Source organism: Puma concolor, chromosome A3 (assembly GCF_028749965.1).
Source record: "Puma concolor isolate L17-30 chromosome A3, mPumCon1.1.hap2, whole genome shotgun sequence".
In the NCBI taxonomy this organism is placed as follows: domain Eukaryota; kingdom Metazoa; phylum Chordata; class Mammalia; order Carnivora; family Felidae; genus Puma; species Puma concolor.
This window is the reverse complement of record NC_141669.1, coordinates 22,900,725-22,918,532: the sequence shown is the minus strand read 5'-3', so window position 1 is coordinate 22,918,532 and position 17,808 is coordinate 22,900,725. Positions and strand designations below refer to the sequence as shown.

The 17,808-nt window shown below is 44.0% G+C and overlaps 1 protein-coding gene across 4 annotated transcripts in view; it reads right to left on the bottom strand.

The window, feature by feature from the left end:
* Positions 1–17,808, bottom strand: part of BABAM2 (BRISC and BRCA1 A complex member 2) — a 403,301-nt gene that overhangs the window by 78,061 nt on the left and 307,432 nt on the right. For all 4 annotated transcript variants that reach the window (XM_086700261.1, XM_086700263.1, XM_086700262.1 and 1 more), the window contains exons 8-10: positions 9,043–9,142; positions 5,677–5,747; positions 3,045–3,127 (exon numbers count right to left, since the gene is read on the bottom strand). In XM_086700261.1, the coding sequence (XP_086556387.1) occupies positions 3,045–3,127; positions 5,677–5,747; positions 9,043–9,142 (254 nt within the window). The remainder of the gene's footprint in view (positions 1–3,044; positions 3,128–5,676; positions 5,748–9,042; positions 9,143–17,808) is intronic.

Sequence of the window (17,808 nt, the reverse complement as noted above, 5' to 3'; positions counted from 1 at the left end):
TACCAGCACCTGCCCTAGTGACCGAGTTCTTCCCGGGCCTGGGAAAGGGGGAGAAAGGAAGGAGAGCAGGGATGTCATCCGGTGTGCTGCCAGGTGCTCACCCTCCATGGAGCAGCAGGGCCAGCCATGGAAGACTGGCTCCATCCCTAGGCACTTCCTTCCTTGTTCATGTTCTTGAGATCTCTGAATAATTCACTGCAATGTTCTTTCAGTAAGTCTCTGCCACCCTGTATTCGCTTCCCTGTCTTCACGGAAAGAAACAAGGGAACAAGTGGCCCCTTGGGTGCTGTAACCAAGCAGGCAGACACTGAAAAAAGGTGAGTGTCAGATGCTTAACTGCGTGACAGAACAAAACACATTGTCCAAACAAGCTTCACTTTGATGCAGCAAGTCCTATGTTTGTTTTAGACACAAGAAAGAAGCAGAAGGGTGAGAATAATATATGTAAAGGCAGGCTGCATGTTGATGATGGAGCAGGAAACAGCATCTAGCCCCATGATTCACAGACGAGGTCATATCCGCCAAGGAGCCACGAGTGCAGGCAGTAATGCTAAGAGACAAGGGGCAAGCAGCCTGGGGAGGAAGAGAGTAACGGCCTGAGGAAAACACTCCGGAAAAAGTAAACTGAACGAATCCCAAAGCCCTAGTAGCTGTTGTAAAGAGTGCCTGTGGGTTCTACATTTCTGAAGAAGAGAACCACAACTAAGTGGAAATGTGACTCTGGGGCTTCATGTTGCACATCTGACTGGGAAAAGCGAAGACAGGAAGGTGGAGAAGGAGCTGTAAGAAACACCGGACCCGCTGTACCAGGGGAAATATTCTTTGGGGAACAGACCTTCCAAAGGAACAGGAACCGCTCTAACACCACGTGTACAGAGGAGGGAGGGCAGGAGCTGGCAGGTGAGTTCTCCCTCAGCCCCGTGCAGCCCTCCTGCTCGCTGCCACCAGAAGAGTCATTGTTGAGTCGCATGAGGAAGACACAGGTGAGAATGAACAATGGCAAGAGTATCTTTTGTCCTTTCATATCTGATAGGATCTGACATCAAGATTTTGGGAAGTAGAATCATGGCTGGAAAACCGAAATAAGTTTCATTTAAAGAGCTGAGATTTCATGCCACTGCGGTTGAGCGTTCCTCTAATTTCACGTTTGCAATTATCCTCCTGTGTGTCCCTCCTTCTGTGTCCTTCTCTCACAGCCACTCTGGGTGGCTTTTGACTGTCAGCACCACCATTCGAGGCAGGGTACAGGCCCCTCTTGCTGGTCTGGGCTAGGGGAACTGCGCCAACCAAATCACCCAGGCACCTGTCCAGGGTCATGAGAGATGAACCAAGAATGTAATCAGGATCTGGGGTCGGGTTACCAGGCTAGAAGCAGACTCGCTGGGATCAAGATGGTGTGCAAAGTGAATGTGGCAAATAGGAAATGGGATCTCACAAGGGAATTAGGACTCAGAATGAAAAAAACAAAACGGCAACACATAAGGTGAGAATCAAAAGTGGTGGCTGGAAGAACCAGTAGGGCCACGTAAGATGACCAGCAGAGAGGAGATTGCCAGGAGGCCTTGACTGTGAGGCTTCCTCTTCCACCTCGCCCTGTATTACGGGTTAAGCTCCATATGCGAATGTCTCCACAGGACTTAACAACCAGATCCCCAGGGTACATATGAGGAAAGAAAGCAGAGGGAGGCTCGTCCCAGTGATCTGAACATCATGTAACTAGTTGGAGGAACACCCAAGATTAAAATCTCTTTTTATCTGTGCATAGAATGAATACACTGCGATATGCTTGCATTCCTCAGGTGCATTTAAAGAGATGATCCCAATGCAGGACTAGCTATAGAGTAGAAGCCCAATGTGAAGCACTTCATGACGAGGTGTTTATCATTGGGAAACACCTCAAAATCAGAGCCAAGGCTCAGTTATCTCTATGCAGATTATACCATGGTATTCGAGGCTTTCTGTCTCTGTCTCTTACTGTCTGTTGGTGTGAAGTGGGTAAGACAAAGGAATTTAAAAACTATTTTTTTAGTCTAAGCAAATCGCAACCAAGAATGTCCGTCTGCTGGGGAAACAAAAATCCCCAAGTCAATGGCTTTATACTGTCTGATGGCCTGGTTAAATAGGGCCAAGGCTCCTCTTCCTGGAATAGTTTATTAAGGTCTACGGTAGTTTTATCCACTGAATGAAGTCAAGCCAAGCCCGCTGCTTTTCTGTAATTTGATTTGTGAGAGCTGGAACTACGTGTCTTCGGCTTAAAGACTGGGCATTTTGCAGAGCAAACCTGGCACCATGGGTTAATAATTTTTATATAACCAAAAATAAATGAGAGAGACTTCAAATTATCCATCAGGAGAAAGGTGGACCAAAGTTTACTGACTCGCTGATTAATGTAACACAATAAGCATTTAAATATGGCTATCTGTGGAATAAAAATGAAAAGTGACACCGGGGATACATTCCAACTTGTCTCACCTTTTACATATCTATTATGTGTTATCAAAGATGTAGTCTTTTCCCTTAACAAGGATGATAACCACATGACCAAAACAAGTATGTTTTGAATAATCCTGAAAGTTTTGGAACCTCATGCTGGAAAGATGCTTTGAAATAGGAATCTGGAACCCTGAGTTCTTAAACTCCGGGTTTCTCAAACTCAGCACTATTGACAGTTTATACCCAAATGATTTTGTTGTTGTTGGAGTGCTGTTCTGTGCATTGTAGGATGTTTAGGCAACCTCCCAGCTCTCTACCCACGAAATGCCAGTAGCAACAACCACCATCCCCACTCCCCTCCTGCTCAATCGTGACAATCAAAAATGTCTACGGACACCGCCAAACATCTGCCGAGGGGCAAATTATACGTGGTTGAGAACCACTGGTCTAGAGATATTTTCTCTTTAAGACCACGCGGTAAATATACTAAAGTAAAAGGGATCACAGCAGGGCACTAAAGGTTTTCACAGCCATTATTACATACGGTTTAGTACATGGATGTACATGCAAATGAATGTAGGCTGACGTGCTCATAGCAAAAGTATACTCACTGTGTACAAGAAAACAGAAATCTTTCCACATCAGCAGCAGAGTGAGTTTTGTAAAGCCTTCTGCATCATATTCCACGACACCTCTGGGTGATAAGAACACACACACAAAGAAGAAACCCTCATAAAAACAAGGCAGAAAAGAGATGTAAAGAATAGATTCCTAGAGTCACGGTGACTGAATCCAAGAGGCATTTAAGGTGAGTGTTACCACAGAAAGGACGTGGGATTTGGAATGGCAGCATCTACATTTATGTTACAGCTTTGCCATTTACTACCTATCACGACTCCAGGCAAATCACTTAACCTTTGGAGCCTCAATTTCCTCATCTGTAAGACAAATAGAACAATATTTTCGAGCTTCGTTACAGGGTCGTGAAAAACAAGTAAGATAGACCATACAATGCTACGCAAATGCTGGTTATGAGTAAAAGGACAAATTAAGCAATCAGGTCAACAGGGACACTGCTGTCTGGATGGTGATTAAGACCCACTTTCACTCAGGCACTAAAAAGCAATGAGCAGTGACAACGTTACTAAGTCTGGGAGTCTATGTTAGTTTCTTCCAAAGTACTTGGAACCCTTTCACTTGTGTCCCCTGTCCTCCCCACCGGGCTCAAGACAAAGTAGCCACGTTAGCTGGGTGGACACTGGTTCAGGTGGGAGATGCACAGGACGGGTGTCAAGGAGAACAGCCCCCGACTGCTAAGGGCCTGGCCAGAATCCTGATAGGCTAGCCTCCCCCGTTCCCCTCAAGAGCTGAGTGCTTGGGAGACGTGACCATAAGGTGACAATACTAGCCACACAGAGGACAGGCATAATCTTCTCTGTGGTGTGTGCTATCTCCCTGGCTGAGTCAGGCCAATCAGACTGTCGATACCAATGGCCTGCCAGTTTCAGTAGGAAGGGTGAACTCATCATAAGGGCAAAGGGAATTAGGACACTAAAGACTGAGTGATTTGCTCAAAGACTGTTGGCACATCATTCAGATGACTTAGGTCAATAATTTTAGTCACCAGTTTATATTTCTTTTCGTGAATTTCTAATCAACTCAACATGTTAAACACCGCTATCTAAGCTTTTTAGATCCGCCATGCTGTACGTAAAAACAAGCACAGAATCCTTTCCATTATGCATACAGTACAGTAATAGAATAGTATTTGCCCAGGATTTAGTAGTTGTATACAAGTACTACTATATTACTGTATTATATGCATAATAAAACATACACAAAATGTATATTAAAAAAGAGATTTTCAAAAAAGATGTAAATGCGAATTTTCCGATTTTTCTTGGGCGCGAATGGTTATGAGTGAGGTGGGGTGTGTGCCCCCTACTTGGGAGGTTACTGTGTTAGCTCCTTCATTTTTCATTCTATATTCTGAAGATAATTTCCTCAAAAATTAGAAGTCCAATGGTGCCATTTACTAACCACTGTTTGTATAATAAGAACTTTTTCAAAATGTTCATAAGTAAAGCTGAAAAAAAATCGTTGAGTATTAAAGGCTTATGTGAGAGACAGTCACACTGTTTAGATATTGACAGTTCTATTTTGGAGGCATAAAAAATTCCACTATGTATAATGAGAAAATTTCTTAAAATTGTTTTGAGGAGTCAGAAATTTTGCCTATAATTATGCTACAGTTTATAAAATTATATCCCTGGGAATGGCCAACCTTATTCTTTGTTTTGCCCGCTCCTGCCTAGTCCCAATTTTTTTGGTCCCAATTTCTTCACTTCCTTGTTTAAAATCTTAACTTTGTGTGACTATATATATCTTTCTATCTTTATAAACCTTCTCTGGAACAAGGTGGGCTATAAGCAGATCGCTAACACCCTTAGTGCTCAGCCCCCCTGAATGGGTAGAGCGTTCCATCTTTTGAAGAAGACTGTGGGGAAAACACGGTCCCTCTGCCCTTGAGCTAAGCCCTGGGCAGAAGCTCAACCAGGCCTCAGACGCCATTTAGGAAAACAGAGCTGCAGAACATCAGGCCACCGGCAACCTGAAGGAGGGGGCCAGCCACAGGGGCGGCAGCAGGAGGAGACGCACTCCCCAGCCCCACGCCTGCTTTCCCCTCTCTGTGCCTTCTGCCAACCCCTAATCCCGAGTGTGAGTCGCTGCTTTTGCATTGTCTAACGCCGGCTTTCCTCCCTGAGGAAAGCCTGCCTGAGTCCCGAGAACCAGGGTTCCCGCCCTGGCCCTGTCTCTTCCGGGCAGGTCACAAGACTTCTCAAAGGTCCAGGGCTTTCTTCAGTCAAACGTGCCAATAATGCCCACGTGGCTCCCTCCCTCACAACTCCAGGGAGCAGCTGGAGGTGTGTGCTGTGCACACTGCAGAGAGCTCAAGAACAAGCAGGCCTCGCTGCCCTCGTTACTGCTGGGCTTGGGGTTAGTCGTGAGGCTGATCCAAATTCTGCTCCACAATCAATAACGCGATTCTGATACGTAGCAAAATCCTAAAAAATGTCTTCCTGGGAGCTTTAGCTTAAGCAACATACCAAAAAGAATCAAAGTGGCACTGAAAAGCTATTCCGTACAAGAGCAAGCTGCTATTTTCTCAATCAAGCTCTCGCGTTAGGGCCATCAGGACGGGAGGACATTGCTGGTACATGGTTTAAGCACAGAGGAACTTACGTGCCGAAGTGACTGAGGAAGGCAGCGATATACTCCCTTCTTTTGTGGTATCCTTGAATCACATACTGCACCTGAAACAGGAACCCAAAGCTGAGGAATAGGGAGTTTTCAAATGCTATTTTACAAAGCATTTCGAAGATTCAGGGAGTAGAAAGAATGGTTAAATGAATGCCCATATTCCTGCCACCTGTATTCAACAACTATGAGTATTTTGTCTGGTTGCTTCATCCAGCCATCTACCTCCCTAACAAGCTATCAGTCAATCTTGCTGAAACATTTCAAAGGAACTTAGAGACACCATGGAAGTTTCTCCCTAGATACTTGGGCATGTACCTCCAAAAAATAAGATATTTTCCTACATAGCCACAATGTTATGATCGTACCCAACAAATTATCAGCCATTTTCTGACTTCATCTAGTGCCCCGGGCGTTTTCAAAATATCCCAATTGTCCCCAAAATGTTCTTTTAAAAGACAGGGCATACTCAAGGATCAGGCATTTAATCTAGAAAGTCTATTAATGTAGATTAGTAGGACCGTGTGTGCATGTGTCCATGCCTGCATGCACATATATGATTCTGACTTTTCAAAGAGATTGGGCTAGTTGTCTTATAGAATGTTCTGCATTCTAGACTCTCTGATTGTTTCCTTACTCCCTGTATTTGTCCTCTACTCCCTGTATTTCCTATTAATTGGAAGTTAGACTAAAGGTGTGACTAGATTGGGGGTGCCTGGGTGGCTCAGTTGGCTAAGCGTCCAACTCTTGATTTTGGCTCAGGTCATGATCTCAGGGCCATGAGACTGAGCCCCGTGTAGGGCTCTGCACTGACAGCATGAGGTCTGCTTGGGATTCTCTTGCTCCCTCTCTCTCTGCCCCTTCCCTAATCACATGTGCCTGTGCATTCTCTCTCTCCCTCCCTCCCTCTCTCTCAAAATAAATAAACTTAAAAAATAATGTGTCTAGACTAGATTCAGGTTAAATATTTTTGGCAAAACAACTCCATAAGTGATGGTGGGCTTGATCACTGATTTAGGTGACGACAGCAGGATGACAGCAGGACTAATCCATCGTAAAGGGAGGTTCCCCCTTTGCTGCCGCTGGCAGTGACCCCTGGGTATACCTCTCGAGGCATGAGAAGACCTAGTCCCCTCTCGATCTTTTACCTCACGGTTTCGACCTGTTGGAGATCCTTGTCTGAATCAGATTTTTCATTAGGAGCCGAAAAGTGGTGATTTTTAAAAATTCTAACCCTCCTTGTGTACTTACCATCTGGAATTCTCTGTAAAGAAGAGTTTCCTCACATCTAATGGGGGCTATTTTATCCTGAATTACGACTCCTATTGAAAAGGCAGGATAATGCTTAATTCTTTCTTTTCAAATTCCTAGTATTCAGAAGAAGGAGTGTTACAATAGATTTTATTTTGCCTTTTCAGATTTCCTTATTATCACCAAATGACCGTTTTTATTTTTTAAAAAATTGTGAACTTATTAAGCTGGGCATCTGAAAGTTAGTCATTTACCCATCAGCTACTAACACAAAAATTCATTCCTTATAATGTCCTCACAACGGCTCAAAGAAATGGGGCGGGGCGGGGGGAAGCGGCCCCCCAAATTGTTTTTATTGGCTATAGCCACAATGAGTTTCCATGGCTAACAAAAGCTCGAGATAAAGTGCTTGAAATAACCTTGACACAATTGGTAGTGATAGCCATTTTGTACCCTTTAAAAGTAAAACAATTCTATTTATATAATAGGGGTTTATGTCAATTTATAAAAACAGTGCTTACTTTGCAGGCTTAATGCAGGATCAGAAATGTTATTTTGGGAAAAGAAAAACAGATGATAAGTTTGCTTAAGTGGCTTTGTTTAAAAAGGGGATGAAAACAGTTCTGTGTACTTGATTTTAAAAACAGAAAACCATTTTAACAGAAACCCACAACAAAACTGGCTATAAAGATAGATTCCCATGTAATTATGGAAATTCATTTGAAGAGATTGTTTCTAAAAGCAGCCCATACTGTCCTCGTTTGTAGCAAGCATAAGAACATCAATTTTAAAAGACAAGTAAAATTAATGAAAGGGAACCAGATAAGAAAAACAAACCGATTCTTGTATTTCTGGGAAAATGGTAATACAATTTTTTGGAGAAAAATGTATGACTAGAAATTAATCTCAATTGGAGAGCTTTAAAAAAAGGCTTTTCTTCTCAATTCTGGAAGACCAAATTTGCATGTTTCTCTAAAATACTGGGACACAGATTTGAAGGCAGTGTAAAGTCCCACAATGTAAATAAGAATTCTATCCTCCGATCAGTCCTCAAGGAGGGCAGTGGCTGGGGGAATTTGGTCCAATGAGAAGCGTCCACTTCACGAGAGTTAGATGCCCTGGAATCTGTGCCAAGCCCACAGACTGCAGAGTCGCCAGATTTTAGGTTCTCTGACATTTAAAAACTAATACTGAAGACTCTGAAATATTATTGTACTTTTAAAATATTTTCTATATAGAGATGAGCCATCTTTTGAAAGAAAGAGACAAACAAAAGATTTATTTTCCAAGCCTATGTGAACAAGTCAATAGGGGCATAGAAAACAGTACTTTTGAAGTTAAGTGAACTGAGTCAGTCCATGTAGAAGAAGAGAGTAAATCAGTATTGCCTGTGGATTAACACGTCCAGTATTTAGCTAAATGCACTGGCTGGACATGAACGAGCATATTCTTATGCTTTTTTAAAAGTATCTAACAATAGCCATTAACGTAAACTCAGCTACTTGGCAGTGTAATGGCTCATAAATGCAGCTCAGGGAAAGCTTTCGATAATCTGATGTGCTGGGTTATCGGACCGGCTGACCTGGAGATCTCGCCCTGAGGAGCGGGGCTCTGGCAAACTGCTCCTGGACAGGACACGAACAATCAGGAACTCACTACTAAAAAGTGAGGTACAGAAAAACAGAAAGAGCTGAAGGCAGCTCTAGTGAATTACCTTGATGCTAGCCAGTGGCAACACCCCCCCCCCCCCCCCCCCCCCCGCAAAGCCATGCATGCATGCATCAGATAACTGGGAAATGGAGGAGTTCAAAGGTGAACGATCTAGCAAAAACTCAGGACACAAAGGAAATTTCAGAAGAAGGAGACAGAAGTTTAAAAGATGAAGAGAAGGCTGGAGCAGGAGGTCAGAATCCTTAGAAAAGGAAGGAGGGCGAAGAACTAGGGAGAGAAACGGATGAGCTGTAATTCACAGTAAGAAAGGCCGACTGACTCTAAGATGGGGTGAAGAAGCTGGCGCCTGCATACAACGTCGTGTAGGTGCCACGCTGGAGAGAGGAGCCTTACAAGGGGCGAGGGGAGGGTCAGGAGACTTGCTTTTACCTTGTTGGTGAGCAGGTGGCATACTTGAGGCACATAATCAATGAGACATCCTCCTCCTGGGAAAGCTGGGATATGAAGAGCTGAGGAGCCTCCAAGCGCACTGAAAGGACAAGAGGACAAGGGACACTTGTCTTAGGGCTCCAACAAGGTAGAAGTGGTACCCTCACAGACTTGGCTTCTCTTACCAAGGTCTGCCCACGAACCGCTTGGAATGATGACAACGGGAATATGGGCTTCACTCTATGATTAGATTTATTTTAATCCACTTTGTTAATTCAGCGTGTTCGTGTTACCGATGAATAACAACGAATGATTCTGTCACATAAGAGTACAAATTAGCACATTCTGATTGGCAGGGGTAAATGTCCTACCAATAGTAATGGCTTGGACCTAGTATGGAAACACATTTTTTTCATCCCCTTCGTTACGTGCCAGGCAAAGAGAAGTCAGAAGTCATTCCTTAATCCCCTGAATTGAACCGAACTGAGTTGCTGCAGCGCTCCCAACAGTGTACCAGAGGGACCAGTTCTGCCCTCACCAGCTTGGGGGCCCTGGGAAGCCTCCTTGGGCTTTAGCGTCCTCATGTTTAGTGTGAGGCAGGTGGTCTAGGACAGGGGCTACAGACTCCAGGATCTACCCGGCCCAGGTAGGTGATGGAAACGAGCACAGAGAACTGGAGTTTCTGCCCAGTGGAAAGGGCCCTCCACCTCTTCTCTTCAGCTGATCTCTGCCACGTGGGAACACAGGCCCGGTCTTATAGGAGCTCAATTTTTCACGTGAAGCCAGAAATCCAGAATATTTAACATCTCAAGTTTTAAACGGCGGCAACTAATTAAACACCTTCTGGAACACCATGCCGCCCGGTCCTGTGTCTCTGGACCAATATGGGTGGGAAGTTTGTAACTAGTCCAAGTCAACACTGACATCCAATCCATCTAAACAAGAAGGTACAGTCAAAAATCACCAAACCAAGCACTACGACACAACACCGATCCAGAAATAGTTTCCAGGTCCTGAGCAGTATACAGTTCGTATCTCATTCTTTTAAACTGTTTTTATTTTATTTTTTTAATGTTTATTTATTTTTGAGAGAGAGAGTGAAACAGAGTGCGAGTGGGGCAGGGGCAGAGAGAGAGAGATACACACAGAATCCAAGGCAGGCTCCAGGTTCTGAGCTGTGAGTGCAGAGCCCGATGCGGGGATCGAACTCACGAACTGAGATCATGACCTGAGTTGAAATTGGACACTTAACCGACTGAGCCACCCAAGCAGGCGCCTCTCGCAATCATCCAATCTTGATTTTATCTTCTTTCCTCTCTCAGTTTCCTTTGGTCCTAATTTGTTTTTCTTATTTGAATTTTAGCTTAATGTGTAGGTTTTCTGCTGTAAGCCCCTTGAACCATCTCTGTAATATGATGGGGTGTAAAAAGACCCCTAAGATCTGTTAATGCTGTGATAATTCGTTAACCAAGTCCCCACAGTTACAAGGCAGTAAACGGAAGCAAAGTGCTTCACAATAACAGTCTAGAAAATCATTCCTAAATAGTTTAGAGCAGAAAGACTTAGCCGAGGGTTTGCGATACAGAGAACAATACATAGAACTACTGAAAGGGTTCCAGACCCAGCCTGTCTCCCTATTGACTACAGATTTCTGAAATTAATTTTTCTGGTAGGAATGAATATTTTGTTTATTTATTTATGGAATGAAAACGTCCCAACACACAAATAAAACCCCAGGTGATATGAGGAAGTCAACATCTGTGGAAATATTTGCTGTTGACTTTTTTCTATTCAGATGATACCTAAAAAGCACAACAACTCTGACAACTGAGAAAATTATGAGACAGCATTTGACTAAGTATGACATTAATGAATCATCTACAGCCTGCAACTGCACAGAATCAGCAAGAACATCATTTCCGTTTGCTACTCTCAGAGCAGACACTGGCTTAGATTTACTCTAAACTCTGAAGAAGGCTAGGAAAATTCCTATGACTTCTGGTGAACTGGAAGAAGGCTTTTTGTCCCCTCTTTTGTATGCAAATGTACACAGAGGGCACACTTCAAACCGGAAGGTTCCACTGGTTCCATTAGAATGGAAACTGATCCAGAAGAAAATTCTGTAGCACGAGTAACAAATCCAATATTTATATCCTGTAGTTACTGGGGGAAATATCTGTGTAACACAGAAAATACCAAGGTCCAGCTTCTCATTGCTTAGGGGAACAATCTTTGGCATGATAAAATTCCAAAAAATAATTTGGACAGTTTCCTGGAATTGATTATAGTGGGGTTTGACCTGTATAAAATATTACAGGATAAGTTCTTAATCATTCATTAAATTGAATACAAAAAATGAAAATAGTCTGTGGGTAATCCTCTAAACTTGAGACTCTCTCTGCTTCTGAAATACAGCCATTAAACCAAAATTACCTGTGATGATGGAAAGAAGCAGAGGTGTGGAGAAATCCAAAGGCCGTCTGCTTGGCCGCCAGGCCCGTCTCTCTCCACTCTGCTTCTGTGATCATCGGGAACTAACACTTGTTGCTAGGTGCTTTCTCATGATCGAACTTAATCCTCCCCACAATTCAATGAGGTGACAATTATCAGTGTAATTTTACAGGTGAAGAAACTGAGGCTCAGAGAGCAGAAGAAATTTCCTTGGGTTCATTCACACAGCCAGAAAATGATAAAGTCAAGATCTGAGCTCAGGCCTGCCTACTGCCAGAGTCCAGGCTGTTACTGCTGAATTCCATGCCTCCCTGAGAGCAGGCGGCTTTTACTCTTGAAAGGGCTGCAGGGACGGGAAGAAACAGTGGGTCTGGCTACCAGTGAGTGGGACCAGGATTCCAGGGATGCTGTAGGGCTTCCAGAAGCACTCCGACTTCCCCTGAAGCAGGCACTGTGTTGTACAGCCCACCATCTCTCCTGACGTTCCTCCACACAGCAGCTGAGCAAGCATTCCTGTCGATTTCGTTCATACTTCAGTCTCTCCCACCCCAACCACCAAACAACCAGATTCACTGGATCTCAGATGCGAGGAGCCAACCTCTCTGCCATGTCTCACTGTGGGTGACCGAGTTGGCTGCACAGGGTGAGCCTCAGTGAGTGAAGTGCTTCCGATACTACGAAGGATTGCTTTAAGTGAGAGTTTATTTTTAAAATGGCACTTACTGCACCCTTTCTTTAACTCGGGAGTTCCTTAGCTTGTGAGCGTACTGAACCTGACTTCCAGCGTCACACACTGATAAGTGCTGCTGATTCATGTATAAATATCCGCCTCGTGGGTAAATATTTAACAGGTTTGCTATAGCCTGAATGCTGCCCTGATCATGCTCAATAAACAAAGTCAAGTGCCATGAAATAAAAAAGCTATTATGTTTTTAAAAGGTGCAAGATGGAGGTAAGGCCTTGTGATGTCTAATTATTTAATATTCATGAATCAAAAACTACTGGGTTGAGCACGTACAACAGAAGGCTCAGCCTGTGCAGATTCCAGGGCTCACAGAGCTCTTCCCAGGAATGCAGGTCTGGCTGGAGAAGGCAGGGCTGGACCGGTTGGCTTAGCGGCGGGAAGGGGCTGAGGACAGGGTGAGAAGGGGGTGGAGGGGACCACTGCTGTTGATTCTTCTGATCTTCAGACCGGTGAGGTGAGGAAGCGGGGTACAAAGTGATGGAAAATCAACTACCAGGGGGGCATCTCAGGTTGAAATTAGGAGGAGAAAGAGGTGAAGAGGCTGTTCTGATGAGAAAATACCATCTATCTCTTTATTGACTGAAATGCGCCATGAAATTAGCTGGTAATTCTTAGAACTGAAACTGAATCTGTGGATACAAATTAGAAGGACAAGACCAGAGTCTGAGAAATCTGTCCAACAATGGAGTTGAACAAACCAAAAGGTAGCCAGAAAAGCATTTCCAGGTCCGTTTCACTGGATGTAAAAGTCAAATACAAGAACTGTCTGTGTTAAATGTATTGATACAATGGTTTTCCATGCAAATACAGCCAAGAGAGCCCTTTGCGAACCTGGCTCTGTCTGCAAATACTCAGAGCACTTCTAATACTGAAGACTTGACTTGGCTACAGTGCAACAACACAAAGGAAATACTTTTGAGCATTTTGACATGGAAAAATGCAGGGAGTCAGCCTGTCTGAAGGCCTGACTTGGGACAATGGGGTTTGATTTTAACCCATTATGGAACAGTAACTCTTCCTCTCCAGGTGGCGTTTTACCTTACTGGCCCGAGCAAAGCATGACTTGGCACTGGAGAAAGCAAGAAGGGCCAGTGGTTTTCAATTATAATTCTTGCTTCTGCCAAGTTTGTTCTGCTTGGCTCTACTCAATGCTCCCATCAGTGCAGTGGGGTAACACTCCTCCCAAAAAGACCCATCTCTCTCAAGGGAGAAATAACAATCACAATCACGTTAATATTAAAATAGCACCAAGCACTCCAAGAGAGACTTCATTCTAAACCGCCTCCTCTTGGAGCATGCTGTGGTCAAGGGTTATGTCAAGGCCCTTCAGAGACACTTGGCTCAGCGTTATCATCCAGCTTTTGCCTTTGGATGGGATTCCGAGGGAGAGGACATTGCCTCCTCCACAATATGATTCTGGGGAGTGTTGGAGGGTCAAGCACTGACATGGGGAACTTCCAGGATGTCAGACGGACACAAGCTGCCACTAAGCCCCAAGGCTAAGAGACATCCTAAGGAAAGGTGAGCCTTCAATTCAATTCAACAAACACTAACTGTATGCCTAACTGTGTTTAAGGACTTTAGTTTCCCATTCTGGATATGTGATTAGGGCACCACTGCTAATTCCCTTCACGGTAGAGGGATGCCAGGGAACCTCAAGAATCTGGAGCACTCTATAATGCCAGAGTATGTTTCCTGGTGGCCCGCCAGGAGGGCCATTACAGCAAAACAGAAGTCACTGGTATTTATTGAGTATCCACTTTTGCCAGGCACCCTACCAGGCACTTCACTATCTCTAAACCTCATAACAACCCAGCCAAGTGGACCTAATGAGTCCAATTTACAGAAGGGGAAACCAAGGGTCTTAGGGTCTAAGTATCTTTCCAAGGTTACCCAGGCGAGCGAGCTTCAGTCTTCTTGGTTCCAAAGTCTACGTCCTTTTTCATCAGAAATTCTTTCATAGAAAGAGGTGTGAGAAATTTGAAACTCTCACCCTCCTATGTCCTGAAACAGCGGTGTAAGTGGCTGAAATTATCCTCAAAAAAGCTTGGATCCATGAAACTCATCACTGTGCCGTCTCACTTGTTCTTAAGATATCATATGTCACAACAAGTTAACTTGCAGGATAGAGAAAAACAGTCACATATAGCTTCTGAAAACCCACAAGCACACAAATAGTACATTAAGGAGAGACCCTGGTTTATTTGTTTGTTTGTTGTTCCCAACGGGATTTTCTTTTTTCCTACCAAAGCATTTTCTAGTGCTATTGTTAGTTCTTGTCTCATTTCATAGATTCAACTCTGAGCCGTCTCAAGAATCTCTGGATACCTCAGTTAAACAAAATCAGGGTATAATTCAAAAAAAAAAAAATCTCAGCAAGTATAAGAGGAGAAAATAAAGAGATCACAGAGACAAGTTTACAAGTAGAAGAAAACATGGGGAGTCAAACTGGATGAAGGGTTCACTGAGCACCGATGGAGGGCTGGCCACACTACATTTGTGACTAACCCAATGTTTCTATTCAGCATAAATCAGGTCTTTATTAGAGTACTGTATTCCATTTCTTGTTTCCCATTTTTGGAGGGACATACGAAAATGGAAATGTTCTGAGACAATGACAAATATGACTGAATACTTAGAAAATGTTCCTCTGGAGGAAAAGTCTAAAAAGAAGCTGAAATTGTTAAGTAAAATTATTTAGAAGGTTACAGAATTATTAACTAGAGTAACTTAAGAATGTGAAGACATACTATATGGACAATTTGAATCAGTGGTTCCTTGCTTGGGCACCGTATACACGAAGAGTTTAAAATATGACGGATTTCGTTGGTACAGTGAGTGAATTTTCCACAGGATGAAGAGGGAATAATAGGTCCATCTGAGAAGCGGTAGGTGTCAGGCACTATACTCAGTGCCCTCCTATATGACATCAACTCTGCTTCACACCAAGCTGCGCCAGAAGCGTTATCCCATTTTACAGACGGGAAGGCTGGAGCTCAGAGAAGTTCCGGAACCTCTCCAAGGTCACATATATAGTAAATGGCAGAGTCAACTAAATCCAGGCGTCTCTGACCTAAATCTACCCCACCCTCAGGTTATCACTTCTGTGATTTCTGAATCCCTGTCTGCAGACCGGGTATCGGTTCCACGTGTATCAGCTTTATCGGGCTCTTTCTGGCTTGGGTGGTTCAGGCAGATGCCTGGGTTGACTGAGCCACTGAGGCTGCTTCCAGGAACATTTATTCAACTGCTTTAGGTACCTGAAGAAGCAATTAAGGCCTTTCTCACTGTAGGCAAGCGAGCCCCAGGAAATCCAGAAGCACTCTGAGGGCCGGAGGACACGATGGGCAGTTTCAGCAGATAGGAGGTGGCATGCAAGCCAAGAGACTTCACGCTTACAAAAATACAAAAGATGGAATATGGTGATTGCAGACAGAACATGTCTCACGACATGAAAGCTAACCAAGTTTTTGTTCAGAAATGTGTTTTTTAAGTTTGTTAACATCTTTAAAAAAGCCTTCAAGGGACGGTAATCTTAACAGCTGTCCACCATCAGGATTCTGTTAGCATGTGGAAAAGCATTTAAAGTAAATCCCCCAAAACAACAACGGACTCGGCAGATGTTGTATTAAGATTTGGTCTGAACTACTTACAGTGATGCCTGGCCACACGAGACATGAACAGACCGGGCAAAAGAAAAGCTTTCTCCCTCTTGCCTTTTGATCCCTCGCCGCGTATCTGCAGTTGACTCCACCACAACCTCTTTAAGAAATGGAACTGTTTTCAAAGACCAGTCATCAGGAATGTGTAAAGTGACTATGAGTTTGTTATAAATTTACAACCCTGAGGTTCCACTGAATGGCTTTACCGCTCTGCTATTACACAGGCAGAGGTTCCTCTTCCTATGGCGTACTTTTATAACATATTTACTGCGAAAAGTTCAATACCTACGTGTATCACATCGTGACACTGTATGCTTTGAATATCTTACAATTTTGTCAAGTATACATCAATAAAGCTAGTAAAACATCAGCGCACACCACAGTTACCCTCGACTATACCCTCGACTAAACCCACAAGCATTTTTACAACTCCCTCATGGCACGCTGGTTTTAATGATGGTCAATGGCAGACACAGAGAACGAGGGGGGAACAATGCCTCTGCCTGGCCAGGGCAGAGAAGGGTATCCACCTGATTCCTGTTTACTGTTAGTCACTAAAGGCTCAGGCACATAAACAGCATTAGGCAACTTCATGTGCACATTACTGGTCTCTGTGCTCAAATAGCTAATCTGTAGAAGCTGCAGCTGGGCTTGCCCACACAAAATCAAGCAGAGATACCAGAAGATGAGATTAGCCAGGGTGCCAGAACATAACACTTTACAATTTGTTTCCAAAGTGCTCATTTTTTTTTTTTTTTTACAACAGCCTTACAAAGTAGGTAGCAAGTGTTGTTATACCCATTATAGACATAAGAAGACTACGACTTGAGATGGGGGACTTGCTCAAGGTCTTAAAGCTGGAAACCGTGAAAATGGGATCGCGATCTTTTCTCTGCACTAGTAGTTGTCATGATTGTGTGAGAATAATCTGGGGAGCCTGTTAAAAACTCAGATACCCAGGCATCACCCCAGAGAAGCTGATTTATTAGGTTCAGCAGGTCTGAGATGAGACCTTGGAATCTGCATTTTAAGATTCTCTAACGGATGTAGGTGCAGGCGGTCCTCACACCACTGCTCTGTACATGATGCTGAGGATGCACAACTGGGACTGAGAATGTGGAAGGTGCAGGAAAAGCAAACTTGCACCCCATCCCTGGTGCATTAGGTCACTGACAATTTGAAAGGCACCGCGGACAAGAAGGTGAAGAAAACCTAGACATGCTCTCAAGGACTTTAAGGCTTAGCGTGGAAGTAGAATATGTTTCTGGAAACAACTAGAAAAGGGTGATTAGCACTGAGTTTACACATGGACAAAAGGCAGTGTAGTTACCTGCAGGTAACCAGAAGGCAAGGCAGAGGAGCAGTGAAATCAGGACTGGGCCGGAAGTAAGGACAGAGATTCTACTTTACAAGAAGGCAAAGCACAAGATCAAAGGCCAGGGACTGTGCAGACAGCAGACCGTGGGGCCTGGACCACAGCGAACAGCTTCTGCCCCTATGAGAAAAGCGTATTTCATACTTCAGCTACTGCTGAAAGGGCATCTGTCTGGAGGAGGTAAGAAGAGACAAGAGTAGATCCTGGTGCATGCCAGTGGTGACCTGGGCAGGAAAGAAAATTAGAGGTTAGAAAAGAAGTTCTGTTTAGTCACAGAGTGAGAGATGTCCTGGAGATAAGGAAACGTCTGAGGTTGGATAATGAACCTCATTGCTTAACGTAACTCTTTTACACTGACAACTTCCAAATTTATACTCTAGCCCAGACCTTTCCTCAACTAGGGACTCAGCCGACCGCTTACTCCATGCCTCTGCCTGGATGTCTCAAGGGCACTTCCAACTCAACCCGCACAAGCAAACCCTGCCTGCAAACCTCCTGCTCCTGCCCTCAGCCCTTTGCAGCCAATGGCAGCT